Genomic DNA, 22,409 nt, shown 5'->3' with positions numbered 1-22,409 from the left:
ACAGAGGAAAACCCAGGGCAGGAGATATCTGCAAATTACATCCCTGACAAGGCATTAATATCCGGAACACATAAAGCACTCCTGAAATTAAAAAAAAAAATACATAACCCACTGAAAACACGGACACAGAACTTGAGAATTTCTTCAAAGATACACAGATGGCCAACAAGCCCATGAAAAGGTGTCCAACGTCACTCATTATCAGAGACACGCAAATAAAACCCAACTGCGGCGGCACTGCACACCCCACTACTACGGCTACCAGCAGAGCGCCAGAGAAGACCGAGTGTTGGCCGGGATGTGGAGAGCTTGGAGGACCGCACTGCGGGTGGGAATGTAGAAGGGCGCAGCTGCTGGGGCGAGTGCAGCCGCGGGAACCTGACCTGGAGGGACCGTGGACGTCCTCCACCAATTCCACCTGGAGGGGTCTACCCAAAACCTGAAACCAAAACCCTGATGGATTGTGCTCATCAGCATCCAAAGCAGCAAGATTCATGAACCCCAAGAAGGAAACCAGCTGGGTGCGCCTGGCGGCTCGGGTCATGACCACAGGGTCCTGGGATCGAGCCCCACACGGGGCTCCCTGCTCAGCGGGGAGCCGGCTTCCCCTCTGCCCCTCCCCCGCTTGTGCTCCCTCCCGCTGCATGTCATAAATGCACAAATAAAGGCAAGGATGCAAACCAGCTGAGTGTCCTGTCGGGCCGGCGGACGAACAACCGTGCTGCGTGGACGATGCGGCACTAATGGTCCTGAAAGTCCACGAGTTTGGACACGCGGTCCAGCACGGACGTACCTGGGAGATCGTGACATAAACCAGAGGCCACAAGACGGACACCGCATGGTTCCCGTCCGCGGGCACGTGAGCGGAGGCCGGGGACAGAGGGACAGACGGAACCCGCCCGCGGGCAGCGGCTGCGCAGGGAGCAGGTGCGGCGCTCCGGGGCGCCGCAGTGAGGCCGGACGGTGCGGACGACGGTGCACCCCCAGGTGGCTCCGGAGTCCGTCGTGCGTCGTGCAGACGCCCCGGCGCGAAGACAGCCCACCCAGCCCGGCTCGGCGAGGAAACGCACCGACTTCCCGCCGCGCGCGCCGCGAAGCCTGCCGAGAGCCCTGCGCCCGTGCGTCACCCACACATCCGGACCGACCCCGTCTCACGCGGGGACAGCAACTCGGGTTCGGGGTCGCGTCCCGCCGTGCCGTGCGCGGTCAGCCCTCGCACGCGGCACCGCGACGCGGCGGCCGTGTGGCCTCAGGACCCCGAGGCGGGGGAAGGGCTGCAGGCAGGCCCTGCACCGGTGCAACCGCGCGGACGCCCACACACGCCCGCGACCGTCCGGGGCGCCGCGGGTTGGAGGGTGAGGGAGACCCCGGTGCGGGGGCCGGGCCACAGCCCGTCCGCGGCCCCACCACTAACCCCAGCCCGAAGCGTTCCTCCGCGGTCCCGGACGCCAGTCCCGGGCCCTGCCCTCCGCCGGCTGACCTCAGGCGCGCTCCTCCGGACACGCAAGCGCGGGCCCCACGCCACCCGCGGGTCCCGCGTAGCCCGGGAAACCCGGCGCGCGGCCAGAGGCGGGGCGCTCGCGGACTGGCTGCAGGCGGAGGTGGGCGGGGCGCGGGGGGGCGGGGCACTCGCGGACTGGCTGGAGGCGGAGGTGGGCGGGCGGTGCACGGGAGAGGTGGGAGGCAGTGCGAGGAGGTGGGCGGGGCGGCGCACGCAGCTAGGCGGGAAGCCGCGCGAGAAGGTGGGCGGGGCGGCGCGCCAGACTGGCGGGAGTCTGTGCCGGTGGGCGGGCCCCGCCGTGATGGACGGAACAGGCAGCTCGGCGATTGGTAGAAGGAGGTGGTGGGCGGGCACTGGTGAGGCGGTGCGCGGAGGTGGGCGTGGCGCCGTGCGCGGATTGGCGGGAGGCGGCGAGAGGCCTGCGGCGGGCCACTTGGTGACTGAGGTCTTGCGACCCCGGACCCGCGTGGCGGCGGCGGAGGCGGCGGGGCCGGGGCTCCGGTGTCCGCGCGCGGCCTCGCAGGGTCCCTGCTGCACACGCCGAGCCGAAGCCAGAGCACGGCCCGAGGCCGGCGGGGCTTCTTCCGGGGCCGCGGCCCGGCTGCGCGCGTTCGGGCCGGAAGTTAGTTCGGCAGCGGGGCACTGAGCGGGGCGGCCCGGAGCGGGGTCCGAGCGCCGGGCCGCCGCGCTGGAACGGTACGCGGAGGAGGAGCGACCGTGAGGCGTGCCCTGCCCACGGTCCGGGACCTCGTGTTCCAGGCACGGGCAGACCGCGGACCCGCCGCGGCGGTCGGAAGGGGGACGCGCGAGCGCCCGGGGAGGGGGACGGAGGCCAGCGAGGCCGCCACGTACAGGCAGAGGCGGGACAGCGCTGTTGTAAGGACTCGGGGTCTCGGGTCACTGAAGCGGGCCCGTCGAGCAGAGGGTGGTGGGCGTAGGTTTGTTTCCAACAGGTATGTTTCCTGGGGGCGCAGATAACGGGAGGCTGGCCTCGTGCCCGACATTGGGCAGGGGCCGGAGGTCGTCCAGGTAGAGCGTGAGGCAGGCAGCGTGTTGCTGGTTTGGCGAGGGTCAGGACAGCCCCAGGTGAGACAAGCGTTCCGAGCCTTCCCGGTCTCCGTTTTCCGACGAGCGTGACAGGGTGACCAGCTGGCATCCAGCCTGGGCTGTTCTACCCCACGTCTGGGGTGGCGTCCTCCTTCCATGCTCGCAGGGGCAGGGGAGACATGGTGGGAGAGCTTTGGAGGGGGCAGGAGCTGCAGGGTCACATCTGTGTCTTCACAGTGACCACCGCCACCTGGGCCCAAGCGCGGGGGTCTGAACGCGTCTGGCACACCATGTTTTCGGAGCAGGCTGCCCAGAGGGCCCACACTCTCCTCTCCCCACCGTCCGCCAGCAATGCCACCTTTGCCCGTGTGCCTGTGTCCTCGTACACCAACTCCTCCCAGCCCTTCAGGCTCGGGGAGCGCAGCTTTAGCCGGCAGTACGCCCACATTTATGCCACCCGCCTCCTCCAAATGAGGCCCTTCCTGGTGAGCCGCGCCAAGCAGCACTGGGGTAAGTGATGCACTCGGGGAAATGGTTCCTGCCTGCCAGCCCAGAAGGGTCCGGGTGTTGGGGGGTGTTCTAGAGATGAGCGACTAGATACAGCTGGGACCTTTACCCCGCTTCCTGGTTGTCTTGGGAAGCAAACCCGTTGGTGCCTCTGCTGCTTCTTCAGGTAGTTACGAGGATAAATTAAGGAACCGGTGGCTTTAAAGGGAGGTTTAGTTCAGAGGCTGGGATGAGGTGGGCTTTGTTCTCCTGGGAACAGTGGTCTCACTGTGTGTAGGGACGTTCCCCGTCTGGAGAGCAGGACACATGCTTGTTTGCCTGCACGTGGCTACCCTGTGTCTCAGTGCGGCAGGCCAGGTACCCGGCACTGGGAGCCCAGGCCCATGAAGACACGCCTCGGGGGGCTCCCTGCCCGCTGCTCCTCTGGGCCCTCCAGCCTGGTTGGGTCCCGTGGACTCTAATGTCGGCACACGTCTTCCTCCTTCTCCACTTGGTCCTTGACCTGTCCTGCAGTTACATTATTGGTTGTGCAAAGAGGACCCGCAGCTTCCACTTCTGGCCGATGCCCCGTTCCTCGGTCTTCCTGTGCACCGGAGTGACTTTCTGGGCTGTTTTCAGTTCATCTGAAATGTTTACAGGTGGGACTGGGCTTCTCCATCCATGTGTGTTGGCCCCGGCCCTGGCCTTATGCTCCAGCTCCGGTCTCGGCTGCGGGGAGCCGTGGCACTCAGGCCTGTCCCACGGAGCGGAGAGAATCGATTCTGGTGTCATTCAGGCAACAAGAACTAGACCATCACACATGTTAGGGACATCTTCTGTTGTCTGTACCGCAGGCACAAGTGCCATGGGCATGTCCTCCGCCACAGAATGAGGTTTCCTTCCTGTAGCTCCCGGTGGCCTTTCCTTTCCTTGAAGCCCTTGGGGACACCCTCCTCAAGCCCCATGTCACTGCCACCTCTTAGGTTCCAACAGCACCCGGTCTGGTGTGGCTCTGCCTTGCAGTCACCACCGCTGTAGCTCCCATGGCTCCGTGGCACTTGTCACAGGGGCTAACCCCTTGTTGACTGCTGTCGTTTTTCTCCCTCTGGGTTGTATGCTTGGTGAGGATGAGGATGGGCCATGCTGTTCACTCTCGATGCTGGTGCCTGGCCCGATGCCCGCATGCCATCCAGCTGCATGGGTGTGCTGCCCTCAACGCAGGGATGTGTGGTTCTGCGGGTGCTTAGATGTGCACAGTGGATTCCAGCTGTGCAACCTTGAACTGTCCCTTAACCTCTCTGTGCCTCCGCTGCCTCAAGCATGTGATGGGGCAGTAGCGTCTACCCTGCGTGTTGGCAGGCGCCGATGAGTTTCAAGGACAGTGCTTGGTGTGGAGTGAGGGCTCGGCAGTCCAGCTCCGGAGTCTCTTGTCTCCGTGGGTCTCTGGCATTTCTCTTTTGGCTGCTGGCGCCTTCCTCACCTTGTTTTGAACTACTAGCCCCCACTCCTCAGGGTGCAGCTCTGTGGAATGTTCTTGGTTATTCTGGGGCAGAAGGAGCAGCTGGGCTCCGGAAAGGGCTGGCCCTGCGGCTACATGATCCCTTCAGCTCCTAGCAGCCTTTTTCCCAGGCTCCGGGTCTTTCCTGACAAACCCACAGGCCGCCTGGGACTTGTGCTCCTTCCTCTTGCCTGCCTGGGTGAGCCCTGCACACTGAGCCTCTCCAGTTTCTAGGGTAGGGTGCCTCTTTCTAAGAGTGAGTGTCATGATTTTGGTGTAAATGACATAATGCTCCATGTCGGTTTCCTGGTTGCTCTGTGCTGTCACGGACGGCATGGTCACAAACCGAGCAGCTTAACACACCAGACCCGTGTTCCCTGTTCATCCTGGAGACCAGGAGTCTGAATGCAGGTGCTGGCCGGCCAGGAGCACCTCCTCCTTGGCTCTCCCCGTTTCTGGCAGCAGAAACGTGCTCCTGTCTCTGGGTGTCTGTCTTTCTTATGAGAACGTGGGACGCGGGAGCCCCACCACATCCCTCTGTCCTCCTGGGGCCAAGGCTCCTCGTGTCAGGGGGTCTCTGTACTTGGTGGTCTCCTTCCCTGCAGAGGCCGGCCTTTGGGCCGCTGCGTGGTGGGCGGGGAGGCCACTGGGTCCCTGAGCCCGTGTCGTTGTGCCCAGGTGGTGGAGTCCAGGTGAAGAAGCTGTGTGAGCTACAGCCAGGGGAGAAGTGCTGTGTGGTGGGGACCCTGTTCAAGGCCATGCCGCTCCAGCCTTCCATCCTCCGTGAGATCAGTGAGGAGGTGAGGTTGGTCGCTGCTCTGGGAGCGCCGTCGGGACCACCAGCGGTGGACCCAGGGAATCAGGGCTGGGCCTCTGTCCCCCAGTGGGGGGGGGGGGGGGAGTCCGGGGGCTGCAGTTCCAGAATCTCACTGATGGGGCCTAGGAGCCTTAGGACCCGGCCTCTGGCCCCACAACTCCCTCCATCTCCACTGTCCAGCACAACCTGCTCCCCCAGCCTCCTCGGAGCAAATACATCCACCCTGATGACGAGCTGGTCTTGGAAGACGAGTTGCAGCGCATCAGACTGGAAGGCAGCATCGACGCGTCAACGCTGGTCACAGGTGGGGGTGGGAAGGGCCGGCCTGTCGCTGCGGGTGTAGCCCTTCCTCCCCGGAGCGGAGGCCCAGGGAGGGGGTCAGTGGTTCCTGCCTCTACGAAGAGGTGGTGACCCCAGGACTCAGTCCTGAGTCCTAAGAGAGAATGTTCTGGTGTGGCAGAAGGGAACTAGCTGGTTTTGCCCCAGGGGTGCCTAAAAGGAGGTGGGGTGGTAGCCTCTCAGGCTTCCGTCCTGCAGCCTGACACTACTGCTCCCCAGGGACAGTGCTGGCCGTGCTCGGCTCCGCGAGAGACAGTGGCAAATTCGTGGTAGAGGACCACTGCTTTGCAGAGCTCGCCCCTCAGAAGCCCGTACCCCCCCTTGACACAGACAGGTGAGGAGCAGGCGCTCGGGTCTGGCCAGTGGTCCAGGGGAATCACGGTTGCTGGGCTCCATGTCCCCCACTCACCCATGACGGTGGCAGAGCTCTGCCAGTGGCCTGGCTGGGGGCAGCAGTGGGACCCCCGCTCTCTGCACAGGAGGACCCTGACACCCTGACTTCCCCTGCAGGTTTGTGCTGCTAGTATCCGGTCTGGGCCTGGGTGGAGGCGGGGGCGAGAGCCTGCTGGGCACCCAGCTGCTGGTGGACGTGGTGACAGGACAGCTGGGGGACGAGGGGGAGCAATGCAGCGCCGCCCACGTGTCCCGGGTCATCCTCGCCGGGAACCTGCTGAGCCATAACACCCAGAGCAGAGATTCCATCAACAAGGTACTGTCCCCACCCACCCGCCCGCCTGCACTTGAGCCCCTCCTTCCCCAGGGAGAGTCGGGGTGTGAAGTTTCGCACATCTGGTGGCCAGTGCCCCACAGTGATGCTGCGGTCTCTGCTCCAGCCCTGCTTTCTGAGGGCGGGGGACCCCATGGCACAGAACCCCTACCATCCCCGAGCAGTGGGCCTCTGCTCTGCTCTCCACTGTCCAGCTGGGGCTCTGAGTGTGCCTTCGACCTGAGCCCCTCTTGGGGCCTGACAGCCTATGGACTTCTATCCCCAGGCCAAATACTTAACCAAGAAGACCCAGGCAGCCAGTGTGGAGGCGGTCAGAATGCTGGACGAGATCCTGCTGCAGCTGAGTGTGAGCGAGCTGGGGGCTGCCGGGGCTGGGACTGGGGTGTGCGTAGCGGGCACCGGAAGGTGGGCCGGGGCAGGGGAAGAGGGGGGATTTGGAGGGCACGGGGCCCTGCAAGCTCCCCTGCCCCTGTGCCCTCCAGGCGTCGGTGCCCGTGGATGTGATGCCAGGCGAATTCGACCCGACCAACTACACGCTGCCCCAGCAACCTCTGCACCCCTGCATGTTCCCACTGGCCACCGCCTACTCCACGCTCCAGCTGGTCACCAATCCCTACCAAGCCACCATCGATGGAGTCAGGTAGCCGCAGCCACACCCCCATCTGACACTTGGCCTTGGGCTTCAGTGGCACCAGGTTGGGAGGGTTGGGCCCAGGGCTGCAGAGGGCCCACCAAATCTGGGCTCTCTCTGAGTCGGCTTGGGACACCCGCCGTGAGAGCACCGGGTGAGCTCAGGGCCAGCTCCTGTAGGAGCACAGGCGGCCCCGTGTGGGGATCAGCAGAGCCTTGCCTTGCAGATTCCTGGGGACATCAGGACAAAACGTGAGTGATATTTTCCGGTACAGCAGCATGGAGGATCACTTAGAGATCCTGGAGTGGACCCTGCGTGTCCGTCACATCAGCCCCACAGCCCCGGACACGCTAGGTAATGGGACTCAGCCACGTGGGGTGGGGCCAGAGGGCCAAGGGAGTCCTGTTCGGGGGCCTTGATATGCAGAGGGTTTGCAGCCTGGATTGGCACTCACCAGCCCTGCCATGACCTCAGGGAAACCCCAAAAGCTTGATGCTAGTTCTGGAACCTCCCCTGGAATCTTTGGGCTGTCCACCGTCAAGGTGCTGTGTAGGGCCAAAGACTCTGGGGAGCATATTGGGAGCTCTGGGTAGAGCCTGGCGCCCTACCACAGTGGCCACCCAGCAGGGCATGCTGACCTGACCCCAGGGCCATGGGACTGTGGCACAGTGGGCGGGGCTGCTACCAGTACAGCCTGATGGAATACATGGGGCCGGGCTGCGGCGCCACCCCCTGACCGGGCACTGTGCACAGCTGAGAAACTCCAGCTGCTGTGGGCTTTCTCCAGGTTGCTACCCCTTCTACAAGACCGACCCATTCATCTTCCCGGAGTGCCCTCACGTCTACTTCTGTGGGAACACCCCTGAGTTTGGCTCTAAAATCTTCCGAGGTGAGTCCTACCTTCTGGGGGCCCCGGGCCAGGGGTGTCACGAGGGACTCTGTCCTGGGGACAGGGCTCACAGAGAGACCTCCCTGGAGTCCCCCGGGCCCTGTGGGCAGCTGACTGAGCATGTCTGATCAGGGGCCGATCGGTCCACACCTGTGCAGCAGGCTCAGTGCCCACCTCTGGTCAGCAAGGCTTCAGATTGGACTTTCATGCTACCCTTGGCCCTTCCGTCAGGTCCAAAGGGGCTTCTGTAGCTAGCACCCTGACAAGGCTCATGGGGAATTCCTGTTTGCTTCTGGTGACTTCTGGTGGAGCTAGGGTCTACCCAGAACCTAAGTGGGAGTGCCTGTGTGTCTTCTTTACAGGACCAGAGGACCAGAGGGTGCTGTTAGTGGCTGTCCCCGACTTCAGCACCACGCAGACTGCCTGCCTTGTGAATCTGCGTAGCCTGGCCTGCCAGCCCATCAGTTTCTCGGGCTTCGGGGCAGAGGATGAGGACTTGGGGGTCTTGGGTCTGGGCTCCTGACTTAGAGACCCCAGCTATCTGTTCCATGCGACACTGACCCAGCAGCAGCATTTGTTTCTTAAGCCTGATCAGGACGCCTGGGGCGCTCGGCTCATGGAGCATCCAAGTCTTGATTTTGGCTCAGGTCTGATCTCCGGGCATGAGATGGAGCTCCATGTTGGGCTCTGCGCTGGCCGTGGAGTTGGCTTGCAAGTCTCTCTGCCCCTCCCCCTGCGCGCACTCTCTTTCTCTAAAATGAATAGCCTTTAAAACAAATCCTGCCAGTGTGCTGGTGTTGAGCCCCAGGCAGACATGAGGCCCAGGGCCCTGGCAGGGCATGCTGCTCTCCCTCCCCCTCCTCCCGCCTCCCCCCTCCCCCAGCGCTCTGCAACAGGTGTGTCTGCCATGAGCTTGCTTTATTGGTGCGGCTGTCGGGGCAGATGGCTGAGGAGTCCGTGTGCATGGGGCCTGCAGCGCCCTGACTGTCCAAAGCAGCCTGGCTCCTCGGTGTTGCCCCGTGCGTGTCCCCTCCCCGCCGGGTGACCCCGAGGCAGGGGCTTCCGCGTGCTCAGAAGTCCCCAAAGTTCACTGTGTAGGTCTCGGCTGTGGTGAACGGGAAATCTGGGCCCATGACCACCACCACCTCCTCCTCCCCCTCCCCGTGGTCCTCCTCGTGGTCCTCCTGGTCCTCCTCCTCCTCCTCCAGCCCCAGCTCCGTCCCAAACTCCGTCACCACCTCCGTGTAGGTCTCGGTCTCCGACTCCTCCCAGCCAACTGTGGTGGCCTCAGACTCAAAGGGCCAGGGCCCCAGGCTGGCGCTGGGGGTGGGGGAAGGGGTGAGCAGGGGCGCGGGGGGCAGCGTGGCTGCGGTGGGGGCCGCGGCCGTCCCCGGGGTGCCGGGAGCTGGGGTCGCAGTGGCGTTGAGGCGCCGGAGCCGCAACTGCTCGCGCATGCGCAACCGGTACTGCAGGCGGCGCCGCTGCATCCGCCGCTGCTGGGGGGTCATGGGGCGCGAGGGGTCGATGCGCGGGATGGGCCGGTTCCCGTTCATGGCCATGATCTCGCGGATGCGCTTCCAGTTGGAGCGCGCCAGGATGAAGTTGCACTGGGTGGCCCCGATGTCGTAGTCCACGTTGCAGGTCTTGGCACTCGGGGTGTAGCCCTCAGCGTGCACGGTGACACGGTACTCACCGGGATTTAGGATGCGCCAGTAGTCACCGCCGCTCGCTGCAGAGGGAGGCCGGGCACTGCTGCCCAAGACTTGCGCTCCCAGCCCCCAGGCCTCCCTCTGCCTCGCGCGGACCCCAGGGTGGGGGGGGGGGGCAGGGCGGGGGCGGCGCCGCTGGCCGTCTGGCCGAGACCTCGCACAGATCTGGCCCCCGCTTCAGGCAGGAAGGGCCGTCCGTGCGCACGAGGTACCTGTCTTCACGCCGTGGTTAATGCCGCTCACAGAGATGGTGGCGTTGGCGATGGGGATGCCCTGCTCATCCGTCACAACCCCCTTGATGCCCCGGTGAACCTGCAGAGGGACACGAGGCCGGGTGTCCCCTTGCAGGCCCCACGCAGCTCCCATGAGCTCCCGGGGACCCCAGCCCAGCCCAGCGCCTCCCCCTCAACCCCGCCCCCACCTGCTCCATGAAGGTGAGCAGAGCCTCTTTGTTGTTCTCCCACTCTCGGGGCAGCTCGCTCTCATGGGGGAATTTGTCACAGCCCAGGTAGATGGAAAGCTCCAGGCAGTTGGTGTGCAGGTAACTGAAGTCGTTGATGGCTACGCAAGGACAGACAGAGCTGCAGTCACCCATGGGCCCCACCAGACGCCCCAGCCCGGACCCTCCCTGGCTGACTTACTCCCAGACCGGGGGTTCCACTTGGCCCCATTGACGATGCCCATGCCGCTGGTGTAATCCTGTGCTTGGCACCCTCCCCGGTACGGCTCGGTCATGGTGAGGTGGGCAGATGCAAAGGAGATGGCCAGCCAGCGGAAGATGGCGTGGTCCGGGGTCTCCTGGGCCTCGGACACCTCGTCCTCATCTTCTCCCCGGGCAGCTGCCATGGCCGCGGCCAGCAGCTGCTCCTGGGTGGGTGTCCGGGCCATGTCATAGGGGTAGGACACGAGGCGCTCGCCGCCGTTCAGGTTGGCCCCCAGCACGAAGGGGTTCTTCTCCATCCAGGCAATGATGGCTCGGACCTCCGTGGACACCTGGGGATGGCCAGTGCGTGAGGTCGTAGATGCAGCTGCCATCATCCTCCTTGCAGAATGCCCCCCGTACTCAAGTCCCCTCTCTGCCCCCACGTCTCGGTCGGCCCAGTCCCAGCCTCAGTCACCCACGAGCCCACCCCCAAGTCCAGAGCTTAGGACCCCAGGGGCCGGGCTGCTCCCCTAGGCCTGCTAGCCAGGCTGTGGCCTCACCGTGGCATCTGGGGAGAGGTAGCGTTCAGGAATGGGCAGGTTGTTGTTGGGGACCCGGTAGGGGACCCATTTCCTCTCCTCTGCTCCCCAGAGCACAGAGTTGAGATCTGGGAAGTCCTCGTAGATGTCAAAACCTTCCTCAGTCCACAGCCCCATTGCCCAGTTCCCAAACTCAGAGCCCTGGAGGAACCAGTGGGGTTGGTGTCAGCTTGTCCCCCACCCCCCACCCTGCCACCCCCACCCGCCAGCCCAGCGTCTGCTCCCCTACCCACCATCTGTGCTGCCACCTCGTAGCCGTCGGGGTTCAGCGAGGGCACCAGGTGGATGCGCGTGTCCTGCACCAAGCTGCGCACGCGGGGGTTCCCGTCCCGGTACTCGCGGCACAGGTACTGCATGAGAAGCAGCAGCAGCTCCCTGCCCAGCACCTCATTGCCGTGGATCCCAGCCGTGTATCGGAACTCGGGTTCCCCTGCAAGGGCAGAAGCCTCAGCAACCCCCCGGGCCCCAGAGGAAGCACCCACCCAGGGGGATGGGGGCAGCTGAGGCTTCCTGGGCCCAACAAGGCAGACTGGGACCCCCCAAAGAGGCTCTGAGATAGGCACAGGGACCAGCTGCAATGCCAGGGAGGGCAGGCCTCCCGGGGCTCGGGGGCGCGCACCCAACTCGTGATCCCCGGGGTTGTCCGAGATCTCCATGGCATAGATCTTGAGCCCGCGTGAGCTCTTTCCCAAGCTGTATGTGCGGGTGATGGTGGGGCACTCCTCGTTCACCACCTTCATCAGCTGGGCACGGGAGAGGACACCGAGTTACACACCCCACACCCACAGAGGCAGCCCTGCCCGCAGGCAGTGCCACACCTCTCCCACCACCCAGGTCTGTTCCGTGGGGAAGACCTCTGCGGTAGGAGTGGCCCCTGGGGGCGACACCAGCTCCTCTTGGGTACCAGCACCAGAGGGAGAGGTCCTGCGGCTTTCCCCTGCCTGAGGCGAGGGCAGCCAACCCCCCCGTCTCAGGCAGGCCACGTCTGGGAGCCCTGAGCCCAGTCCTGGACAGCCTCTCCCTGTCCCTGCGTCGACCTAGGGACAGGCCCTCACCTGGCGCATGTCCTTGTAGCTGTGGTGCCGGAAGTCCAGGTTGTCGGTGGCCACCACCTCGTTCTGTGCGTAGTAGCTGTGGACAGCTGCAGAAGGTGGCCGGGGCCTGAGCAGGCCACCGGCCAGCCCCTCCACCCCGGCCAGCCCTCCACCAGCTGCCCGCCGGCCCCCTGCACTCACGAGTCACAGGACACCCCAGCACCTCCAGGCGCATGCACAGGCTGCCGTTCCAGGTGAGAGGGTAGACGCGGATGAAGCGGGCCACCACCGGCTCCGGGAGCTCGCTCAGCACGGGCGTGTCCTTGTCCACGTTCCCATGGAAGGTCTGGGGAGAGACTGGGCTCAGAGCAGCCCCCTCACCCCTGCCAAGAGCTGCTCCCAGTCCCGATGCCAGGGCAGAGCCATGAGCTCAGGTGCCCACCATTTCCTCATAGCCGTTGGTGTACATAGTCCACGTTTGGCTGTCGTTGCTGAAGCCCACGAAGAAGGAGGTCACGAAGTCGTCACTGGGGAGCAGATGGCGGTCAGGACAAGGCTGCTCTCCCTACCCCAGGTCCCAGGCCCTCAGTAGCTGGCAGGGGCATGTGGAGCTCGCCCCAGGCAGCAGGAGTGGCTCCCACGCCCGCTATGTGCCACGGGTGGGTGATCTGTTCATCCACGAGGATTGGGCGTGGCACATCCTGCATGGGACGCAGTCCCGTGCCCGGGGCCATCCACCCCTTGAGAAGTGCCTGGGAGTCTGGCTGACGTACTGGATGCTGGAGTCACGGCCCTGGGTGATGATGCCCGTGAACTTGGTGATCCTTCTGGTGTCTACCTCAATCCACTGTCTCTGAGCATCATCCTCAGCGCACCATGCCCCGTCATAGTAGTCGTCCTCGGTGGCCCCAGCCTGTGGCGGGGGGGGAGATGAGCAGAGGGAAGAGCCCCCAGGCCAGCTGCAAGATGGGCGACCCCGACACCCACCTGTATGTTGAGCCGGCCACGCTGGGCGCCCAGGCCATGGCGCAGCATGGACGAGGCCCGGATCTGGTTGTCCTCGATGCGGTGGGACTCCATCCCAATGGGGGGACACTCTAGGGACATGGCACCCAAGGCTGGTGGCCCAATGGCTCTGCCACTCCCTCCCGAAATCCAGAACGAGGAGCCCAGAGCCCACGCCCCTCCCATCAGGGGGCGCTCGTCAGGGCGCACCCCAGCCTGTGCTTCCCCTCCCCAGGAGTCAGCTTCCTCCTCCTCAGAACTGGCGGTTGATGCTGGCTCCAAAGGGCCCTGGGGCTCACGAGAAACTACAGGGAACAGCCCCATGGAGCTCAGCCCCTCCCAGCCACCACTCGCTTCAGGGCCTCCTGCGCACTGCCTTGTGCTGTAGTTCTATCTCCGGGGGGTGATCCCAGGGCAGAGATACTCCAGGACCTGTCCCTCCTGGGTTCCAAGATTTTAAGAGCAGGAAAGGGTTCTGGAAGCCTGGCTCATCATCGGAAATTCCAGGTTTGGGACCCACGTGCGGCTTTGGGTCGTCTGTCCAGCACCCTTACCCTGCTGCCACTGCATGGACCCCAGCCCCACAACCCCCCACACTCTCCAGCCCCCCACACACACCAGCACCCCCACATACCATGTCCCCCACATACCCCAGCCCCAACAATATCCGCCCCCACACCACTTCACAGCCCCCTCAATCCCTAGCCCCCACATATACCCGCACCCACCTTACTGCAGACTCCCCGCACTCACACACCATCCCCATACACCCCAGCCTCCCCACCCCCAACCCCCACACCTGCCCTCCAGCCCCCACAGCCCCCAGGACCCTCACTCACTGACTTTCTCAGTTGGAGCCCACTCCTCCTCCAGCTCCTCACCCTTCCGGGGCCCTGGAGGCAACAAAGGGAGACATGGCACAGAGGGTCCTGGGTCCCGGAGCGCACATGCTCTCACACAGATGCCCCGGCAGCGAGCCCAGCCCTGGACACACACCTTTGTGGTCCTTGCCCTTCTCCACGCTCCACTTGTCATCCTTTTCCTCCTCCTTGGGGCTGCCCTCCTTTTTGGGTTTCTCTGAGTAGTGGAAGGGAAAAGCCATCTTAGCCCTGGGCTTCAGAGGGTGAGGGGCCTGGGGTTGGGCCTGCAGGGCTGGGGGGCTCGGGGTCAGGCTGTGGTGGGAGCTGGGGGGCTCAGGGGTCAGGCCGCGGTGGGAGCTGGGGGGCTCAGGGGTCAGGCCGCGGTGGGAGCGGCGAGGCTGCACTCACTCAGCTCCTCCTTCTCCTCGTCGGTCTCCAGCTCGGCGTGGGGCTTCCTGGGTCTGGGAGGCCCAAAGTAGTAGTCCACTGTGGGGAGGCAGAGCCCTGCTGAGGTGGCCCAGGCACTGCCCCCAGGGCCCCCTCTGTAGGCCAGAGCTCCTGGGTCCACAGGGGCCTGGCCAGCAGGACCATGCAGGAGGGAAAGCAGGAAGAGGCGGGATCGGGGTGGGCCTCAAGGAATCCAGGTAGGCAGGGATGCGTCGGGAGGGTCTCCTGGAGGAGAGGCCATCTAGGCACAGGTAGGGTGAGTCTGAGCCGGGGAAGTCACCAGCCTGGCTCAGGAGGGCATGGCCTGGGGAAAGGTGGGCCATGGAGTCCTGGGCAGGGAGTGGGGCACACACAGGACACACCTAGAGTGACACCTGATGCCTGTAGCCAGGAGGGGCTGGTCTTGAGTGGGGGCTGAGTTGGGGCCAAGGGTCAGTGGAAGGGACTGGTGGGGATCTGGGGGCAGGGAAAGGACAGGGACCTGCTCAGGCCCTGGTGGACACAGGCACAAGAGGGAGAAGATGATGACTGCCCAGAAGGAACAGGAATCCCGCGCGGTGATGGGAACCAGGGGCTTCGAGTGGCAGGACCGGTGGCAAGGCAACTCCCACCAGAAAGCACAGGAAGCAGGGGTGTGGCGGGCCAGGCTGGGCACTCACAGTCGTCATAGTGAGGGATCACATAGCCATCCCCGTAGTCGGGGGCCAGGGGCGGCGGCAGCGGCTTTGGAGGTGGCTCTGTGGAGGTGGGAGGCAGAGGTGGGCCCAGAGCCCCCGCACCGGGCAACGCCCCTTCCCCCCCGTGGTCCCCATCCTACCGATCCTCTCCTCCGGGGCCTCCAGTCCGGGCCCGGGCAGCTTGGCTTTCTCTTCCGGGCGTTCCTGCCAGGGCCGCTCGGGCCTCCTCCTGGTAGGGGGTGGCCGGGGCCGCTTCTGGCGCCTGATGTACTCAACTGAGGGGAAGGGTGGGCTCTGAGCCAGTCCAAGGGCCCCCCTCAGACGCAGGGAGGCTGGGAGGACAGGGCTCCTGGGTGGGCTGACCATCAGTGGGCCCTGGGGGCCAGGGGTGCAGATCCGGACGGGGGCAGTGGTGGCCTACTCACAGTCCTCGTAGTCCTCCCTCTCTATCTGGTCATTGTAGTCCAGGGTGGGCGGCTCGGTCTCCTCCTCTGGCTCTGGAGGAAGTGCTCATGGCTGGCTTGTGGAAGACACTCACTGATGCCCCTCCCCAGGCCCACCCTAGAAACCCAGCCAGCCTAGGCAGCAGGTCCCCCAAGGCTGGGGGGGACATTGCCCACTCACCAGACTGGCGCTCCAAGTCAGTTTTTTCTCCTGGATCCAGCCAAGGACCTGGGAGGGCCCCACCTGCAAACACAAAGCCCCCACGCCAGTGGACAGGAAGCCCACCCTGACCGCGGCTCGTACAGGGAGCGCTCACGAGACCTAGGCCATGCCGACATCTCCTAGAAGCCTGAGCTCACTCCCAGGAGACCTGGGCTGCTCTGGCCTTCAGCACCCAGTTGGTGTCTCCTGGGCCGGAGAGCTGGAGGGTTTTCTGGGGAGCCCAGGCCCCAGCAGGAGGGCACCCCAAAGGCCGAGGGCCCCACAACACACAGGAGGAGGGATCCAAGTGGGGCCCAGGGGACAGATCCAGGATACTGGAGATCAAACCCCATCCATAAGGCCACCAACACTCGTACCCAAGGGAGGCAGCTGCCCCAAGGGAGGTCCAACCAAATGGCTACATTCATGACAACAAGAAGTCTATGGGGCCCACCCTGAGTGGCCCTCAGATCTATCTGTAGGAAGCAGGGGCCTAGGGACGCCCTCCCCCTCCCAGTCGCCTAGCAGTCAGAACCCCACAACCCTAGGAGAGCCTGCACACACCTCCCTCCTGGGGAAGCTCCTCGGGACTGGGGCTGGGGGGTAGGGGCTGTGGCCACCACAGGGTTTCTGAGGGGGTGGGGGTGGGGGGCCTCTTCCCAGCCGAGGGCCTCTTGGTGGCCTTGGGTGGCTTCTCTTTGGGCTTCTTGGTGGCCTTGGGTGGCTTCTCCTTGGGTTTCTTGGTGGCCTTAGGCGGCTTCTCCTTGGGTTTCTTGGTGGCCTTAGGTGGCTTCTCCTTGGGTTTCTTGGGTGGCCTGAGGGACCCCTCCAGGGGCTGCTTGGTGGCTTTGGGGCCTTTGTCCTTTTTCCCTTTCTTCCCTTTGTCTTTGGCCTTGTCCAGAGGTGCTGTCACAAATGCAAACTTACATCAAATCAATGGAGACTTCACTCTGTACCTCACGGGGCCCCCAAGGTGCCCACAACCAGGGCACAGCAGCTCTTGCTGGTCCGGTGTTTCTTGGATTGGGAAACAGAGAGGTTAAGTAGCTCGTCCTTGTGGCAGAGCTGGGATAGGAAGCAGGCCCTCACCCTCCCACCTGCTTAAACTCAACAGAGGCCCGTCATCATGCTCTCCTTCCCCATGCGTCCACTAAGCTGACCAGGGGATGTTATACTGTGCCAGGCACAGTATAGGGACAGAGGGGACCGAGCAGAGACAGAAGGGACAGAGAGGCGACCGAGCCATCCAGGCCTGGGGGGAGTGCCCGGTCTAAAGGAGAAGGAGTCTCATCCCCGCCAACTGTCACAGAGTCAAGGGCCAGGTCCTGGGGCCTCCCTGAAGCTCCCTGCAGAGCAAGAAAAAGGTCACTCGTGCCGGTTTTAAGAAGTAAGGGGTCTGGTGTGGGTTGGCTGCTCTAACCAAGAGGGGGCCCAGGGGGGGCAGGAGGACAGGCAGGCACTGACGCTGCCCTCTCAGAGTCTGGAGGAGGAAGCAGGAGCGGGCATGGGGCACTCTGTGGGAGTCCTCCTGGCCCCTGAGAAAGTGCGATGTGGCTGGTGGCCTGAGGCCTAAACACAGAAAAATTTACAGAATGCACACAGCCGGGAGAAACAGGGCTGCCACCGCGGCATCCAGGAGGCCAGGACAGCAAGCCTGGAATGGGGAGTAGAGGTGGGGAGGGGAGGCCATGTTGGGTCCTAGGATCCGCCCCCCAAGGGGTGGGGAAGGAGCCAGGAAAGATCTAGAAGAGGACGCAGGGGAGGGGCTGCTGACCTCAGGAATGATGGATGGTGCCTGGAGTCTCCTGGGAGAGAGAGATCAACAGGACCCTTGCCCCCCTCCAGAAAGTCACCACAAACACATGAGATTTATTGACAGCTGATTATGTAAGAAGCCCTGGGCCGCATGCCCTGTGAATGCACAGTCCAGAGAGGGCAGGGCGCTGCCCACGGATCCCCGCAGCCCCCTCACCTGCCTCTGCACTCCTGGAACAGGAGGCCAGGCAGGAGGCTGCTTGGAGCCCTCCCAAGGGAGGTCTGAGGCTGGTACTCTGGGGGGTGGCGTGGGCACAGCCAGGGTGTGCCACACACAGGCCCCAGGACCACATGAGGGCAGCTCACAGGACAGACCTGGGGAGGGGGCAGCCAAGTCCCCAGGTGGCTCAATGCTCCTCCTTCTGGGGGGCAGGGGGCTGGGGGTGAGGGACCTGGAGAGGGCAACCGTGAGGCCGCAGACCTGCTGGATATGTCTCCATGCCCAGAGGGCTGCAAGCCAGCCCTGACCTCTGCCTGGCGCAGTCTCCTGCCAGACATCTGGGCTCTCCTGGGCCTCACGGAGCAGACTGGACAGCAGCCAAGCCCCTATCAGGGCCTGCCCTTGTCACCTGAGACAAGGGGAGCCCAGAGGTCCCCCATCACGCAGTGGGCCAACCCCTCCCCCACCCCCGCACGCCCCTGGGGATCTTACCCTCTTTGGCTACCCCGGGGCCCGCCCCCGGCTTGTCTCCCGTCTGGGCTTTGCGGGCGCGCAGGGTGGGCTCGGGGGGTGGCGGCACCTCCAGGTCGTCCTCCCGGGTCTCCGGCTCCAGCTCCGACAGGAAACCCTCGAGGAACTCCTCGATCTCGTCGTCGGTCAGCACCGTCTGCGGGCGCCCCCCGGGGCACAGCGCCAGCAGCACCAGGAGGCAGCCGAGCAGGGGCGCCCCGCGTACGGCCGCCATGGCCAGGGCTCGCGTGGGGGGAAGGGGCGCGGGGGGCGGGGGACTCTGGGGAGGGCGGCAGAGGGGTCCCGCGTGGGCCGGGGCTCTGGGTTTGGCGGAGGGCTCCGGGAGGGAGCGGGCGGGAAGATCCGGGGTGGGGCGAGAGGGCTCCGGGCCGGGCAGTGGCTCGGGGAGAGTGGGGGCTCAGGGGTGGCCGGGGACCTCTGCGGCGCTGGTGGAGGCTGGGAGCTCCGGCCCCGCGTGGCGCGCTCCCGCGCGGACCGCCTCTCCAGAGCTCCAGTGGCGGCCGGGGCGGGGGCGCTGGGGCTTCCGGAGCCGGCTCCCCCCACCCCTGGGGAAGGAGGAGGAGGAGGAGGAGCCGGGCGTGGACGGAGGGGCTGTTGGGGCGGGTGGGGGGGGCGGGTGGCGGGCGGCGATCTGTCCTGGCGCGGTGCGCGCTTGGCACTTTCCGAAGCGGTAACTGGGGCTGGCGTCCCCCGCCTGAGGCCTGCGCCTAGGACCGAGGACCGGGGGGGGGGGGGGGGGGGGGGCGGAGGGGCGGCGGAGGGGACGTGGGTCTTGAGGGTGCGGGTCCGAGGGGTCGGTGCTGCCTGCCCCGCACGCTGGGTCTGCAGCAGCTCACTCGAGTGGGACCGGGAGGCAGGATGCAGCCGAGAGCAATGGAGGGGGTCGGGAGCCCGGAGGGCAGAGTCCAGCCTCGGCTTCTGGCCTCCGAGACCCTCCTCATCCCAGGGCTCCGGACCCGGACCCGCGGTGAGGGCTCCAGGCCAACCCATCCTTCCCTCTCTCTGGAGGCTGGGGCTGGCAACTCTGTGAACTGTCACCAGCTTCCTTCAGACGCCCAACTAATTTCCCGGTCCGTGGGCCACGTGCGGGTTCCCCGTGAGGGACAGCCCTTAGGGAACTCGCTCTCTAGTGGCAGGCAGGTGCGAGCCTCCCCTGGGGCAGGCGGGCTTCTCTGCTGGGGCTGGGAGCCTCTCCGTAATGCCCCCCTCACCCTGGGTGCTGGCAAACAAGGGCAAGTTTGGAAGGAGGCAGAGACAGAGCAGGGAGGGAGGGGAGTCCTTTCCCATTGTATTGACTTTGTGTATAATTCACAGGACCCGGACTCGGCACTCACACAGTGATTTCCCACTCGAGCCAAAGGGGTTCTTGCCCGCCCCACACCTGGATATCTCCTCAGCCCACTTGGCCTCTCCAGCAAACGACACAGCTGCCGGTCAAGCCCAGGAAGATTTACCCGCAGCGCCTGTGAGCCCAACGGCTTCGAGGGGGGCCTCGAAGACAGAGTAGACCAGACACGGCCCCCGAGGACCCAGCTGGGGAGAGACTTGGCGTGCCTTTAACCCAGCAAAGCTGTGTGCTGGGACGTGCCACAGGGACTGTTCCTCAATGCTGAGGCAGGAGGTGCTTCTGTCTGGGGCTCATCCCCTTCCTAGAGTTCCTTATGTTTCCTGCAGTGAACACTGCCTCGCCTCTGGACACACGGCTTTCCCACCGGCTCAGACCCCAGCACGGACAGCCATTCCTCCTGTGCCTCTTACCATACCTGGTTTTTAAAGACTGTTCACAGCAGCTCCAGCCGCCCGTGGGCCTGAGGGCACAAGTATTGGGTAGTCAGAGAATGTCAGGACCCATCAGTCGTATCTGTATGGGTGCCCACCGAGATCTGTGAGTCCAGAATAGATTGGTAATGTCTGCCACGGGTGCTGGTCTAGCTGTTAGGACACGTGTGTTTCCACAGGCTCCTTGAAGGTCAGCTGGCCCCACATGGGCCTCACAGCTGAGGCTGGAGCTCCCGGAGCCAAAGGAGCAAGGAAGTGCGAGAAAGCACCTCGGGATTCAGTGGGTCAAGTTTGGCAGCTGTCAGCCCTGAGCCAAGGTTGTCTGGGAGGCTTTGGCCCCTGAAATGGGTGGGAAAACCCAGGAGCCCCTGGGATAAACCACAGGCAATTTGGACCTCGGACTACAGGGAAAGAGAAGGGGCAGGTCAGGAAGCCCCTGGGCCCCTGCACACAGCCACAGCCAGCCGGAGGGACACTGTGGGGGCTGCTGGCTCAGGCCCCGGACCAGGAGCAGGACCCGGGGAGGCTCTGAACCCCTTCTGTTCAAGGCCCTTCCTTCATTTGGTACCGGCTCACCTTTGTCCGTGCTTGAAAGGCACTGGGGTTGTGTCAAGGTCTGGTCCCTAAGGTCCCACCCCAGCTCTGCCATCCCAGCCATCTGAGAGTGTGAGGAACCCCCTGCCCCCGGCCTCAGGTGCAGATGGGAGCAGGTGCTATGCCTGGTAGGCTGTCAGCAGTGAGAGCATGCCAGCGCCTGTCATCTCCCCCTGGAGACCACGGCCACCCACCTGAGCACCGCCGAGCCCCTGCCCCCAGCCAGCCTCCTGGTCCCTGCTCTGTACTCGCCCTGTCATGGGTCCCCAGGCTGGTCCTGGCCACAGAGATGAAGCAAGCTCTTACCCGTAAATGTCCTCTTGAGCCTCTGAATCATCATTCTTGAAACTCTGTCTTGGAATTTGCTCTGTGGCCCCCAGTTGAGTGTGTCAAGCAGGGAGGCTCGAGGCCGGGGCGGGAGGGACGTCACTTCCCTGGGAATGCTTCTGAGTTCAGCTGGCTCACACATGGATCAGATTTGGGCCCAACATCCTCTGCCAGGGAAAATAAAACTGTAAAAAAAATGAGAACGGAATAGAAAGAAACTTTTCCTTGGCCACAGTGAGTCACCAACGGGAACACGAGCAAAAGCCTCGTGGGGAGCTGGGCAGGGGTTGGGGGTGGGGAGTTGGGGGCCCTCTGCCCCCAAGTGTCTGGGCAGGTGGAAAACAGGGTGGCCACTGTCCAGGCCAGGCCAGGACCCCCTGCTCTGTGCTTGGGGCTGGGACCCCACTTTCCGACACATACCCTAGAAGGCCCTCGAGCTGGGTCCAGGCTCTGTCTGGGGGCAGGGAGGCAGCCATAAGGCCTGTTAGGGGGTCCCTTTGTGCTGAGGAGCACGCCAGCTAACCAGACTCTCTGAGGGCAGCACAAGGCACGTCTGGGGGAGTGGGAGGCTCGTGGCCTCCTGTGGCTGCCATTCACCCCTTCAGGGTCTGGTGCCTCCTGCTCCCGGGTGGGGTGTCGGGATGCAAGTTCAGGGGCTCTTGGGAGCTAGTGAGGGCCTGCTGGACCCTTCAGCCTCATGTACCCCCACCTCCGGGGGCTTCCCCTTGCTCCCTGGTAGGGTCTGCCCAAGGGGCCACAGCAAGACCGAGCTTGCCAGGGAGAGGGAAGCCTGGTAGGCCCACTCTAACTGCGACCAAGGAGAGGAAGGAGAGTTCCTGGAGGAACCCGTGGGCGGGTGGCAAGTCCTCTGGAGAGGGAGCTGAAGGGGCTCTCCCCACCCTTGGTCAGGAGCAGAGGAGCCCTCAGAGGTCAGCATAAGCACCATCTTGGAGGAAGGGCGCTGTGCAGAGGCCCTGCAGGCTGCCGGGGAGGGCCAGGGGACGTGTAGACAAAGCTTTCAGGCAGGGGTCACCAAGGCCACGATGCTGCTTTCAGCAATGTCCCCTGCCATGGGAAGGAATGGAGGCCGCCCTCTCTCTAGTCTGGTGGGGTCCACCCTACAGGGACGGGAAGGAGGATGCTGTGGGTAGGACGAGAACCAGAAGGTTCAGAGGAGGTAGCTCTGCCCCGCCTGGTGAGGAGGACCCCAAGATGGGCCTGGTGCAGGAGGGAGAGGAGAGCTCCCACAATCCCGGAGATCAGTCTTAGAACTGGGACCTTGAAGAATTCCATTGACTTAGTCTGTGAGGCTAAGGCTGGCTCAGGACCCCAGGGCTCCTGCCCATAGGGACAGAGCCCGAGGAGTTCTCTGTCTCTGCAGCTTGGACGGCTTGGAGGCAGTGCTGGCCTGAACCTTGGGAAGTGTGAGGGTCACTCCCATCCTTGCCACCATGACCCTGGCCCTGTTCCCTTCACCCACCGGACCTCAGGGTTCCTGCTTTCCAAATGTGGTCACTGGAAGCACTAGGAAATCCTGGGGGGGGGGGCATGGGGTGGGGGCAGGGAGGGGACCCTTTACTGGCTCTTATGGGGAAGAACTGAGCTCTGGGTCTAAAGATGTCCCCAGGCCAGCCGGCCAGCCACCCCAT

At 64.3% G+C, this 22,409-nt stretch overlaps 2 protein-coding genes across 2 annotated transcripts; one reads left to right on the top strand and one right to left on the bottom strand.

Annotated features, from left to right (window-relative positions):
* The first annotated feature begins 1,902 nt into the window (after window positions 1-1,902).
* Window positions 1,903-8,682, top strand: POLD2 (DNA polymerase delta 2, accessory subunit). Its single transcript, XM_046021669.1, has 11 exons — window positions 1,903-2,197; window positions 2,786-3,058; window positions 5,211-5,332; window positions 5,530-5,653; window positions 5,908-6,022; window positions 6,199-6,397; window positions 6,681-6,761; window positions 6,898-7,055; window positions 7,273-7,400; window positions 7,834-7,935; window positions 8,298-8,682. Exons 2-11 carry the CDS (start codon window positions 2,839-2,841, stop codon window positions 8,456-8,458), a joined length of 1,410 nt encoding a protein of 469 aa, XP_045877625.1. The 5' UTR covers window positions 1,903-2,197; window positions 2,786-2,838; the 3' UTR covers window positions 8,459-8,682.
* A 152-nt stretch (window positions 8,683-8,834) lies between these two features.
* On the bottom strand, window positions 8,835-18,564 carry AEBP1 (AE binding protein 1). Its single transcript, XM_046021221.1, has 21 exons — window positions 18,022-18,564; window positions 16,119-16,460; window positions 15,534-15,596; window positions 15,335-15,406; window positions 15,050-15,184; window positions 14,892-14,969; window positions 14,194-14,271; window positions 13,922-14,002; window positions 13,765-13,818; window positions 12,908-13,017; window positions 12,694-12,833; window positions 12,363-12,447; window positions 12,122-12,266; window positions 11,942-12,027; window positions 11,506-11,629; window positions 11,120-11,316; window positions 10,848-11,027; window positions 10,286-10,637; window positions 10,066-10,205; window positions 9,857-9,956; window positions 8,835-9,664 (listed from the first exon to the last, which is right to left on the bottom strand). The coding sequence occupies exons 1-21, from the start codon at window positions 18,272-18,274 to the stop codon at window positions 9,006-9,008; spliced, it is 3,474 nt and encodes a 1,157-aa protein (XP_045877177.1). The 5' UTR covers window positions 18,275-18,564; the 3' UTR covers window positions 8,835-9,005.
* Window positions 18,565-22,409: the final 3,845 nt, after the last annotated feature.

This window comes from Meles meles, chromosome 10, assembly GCF_922984935.1.
Source record: "Meles meles chromosome 10, mMelMel3.1 paternal haplotype, whole genome shotgun sequence".
In the NCBI taxonomy this organism is placed as follows: domain Eukaryota; kingdom Metazoa; phylum Chordata; class Mammalia; order Carnivora; family Mustelidae; genus Meles; species Meles meles.
The sequence above is the reverse complement of the archived record's forward strand: the minus strand, read 5'-3'. Positions and strand labels throughout refer to the sequence as shown.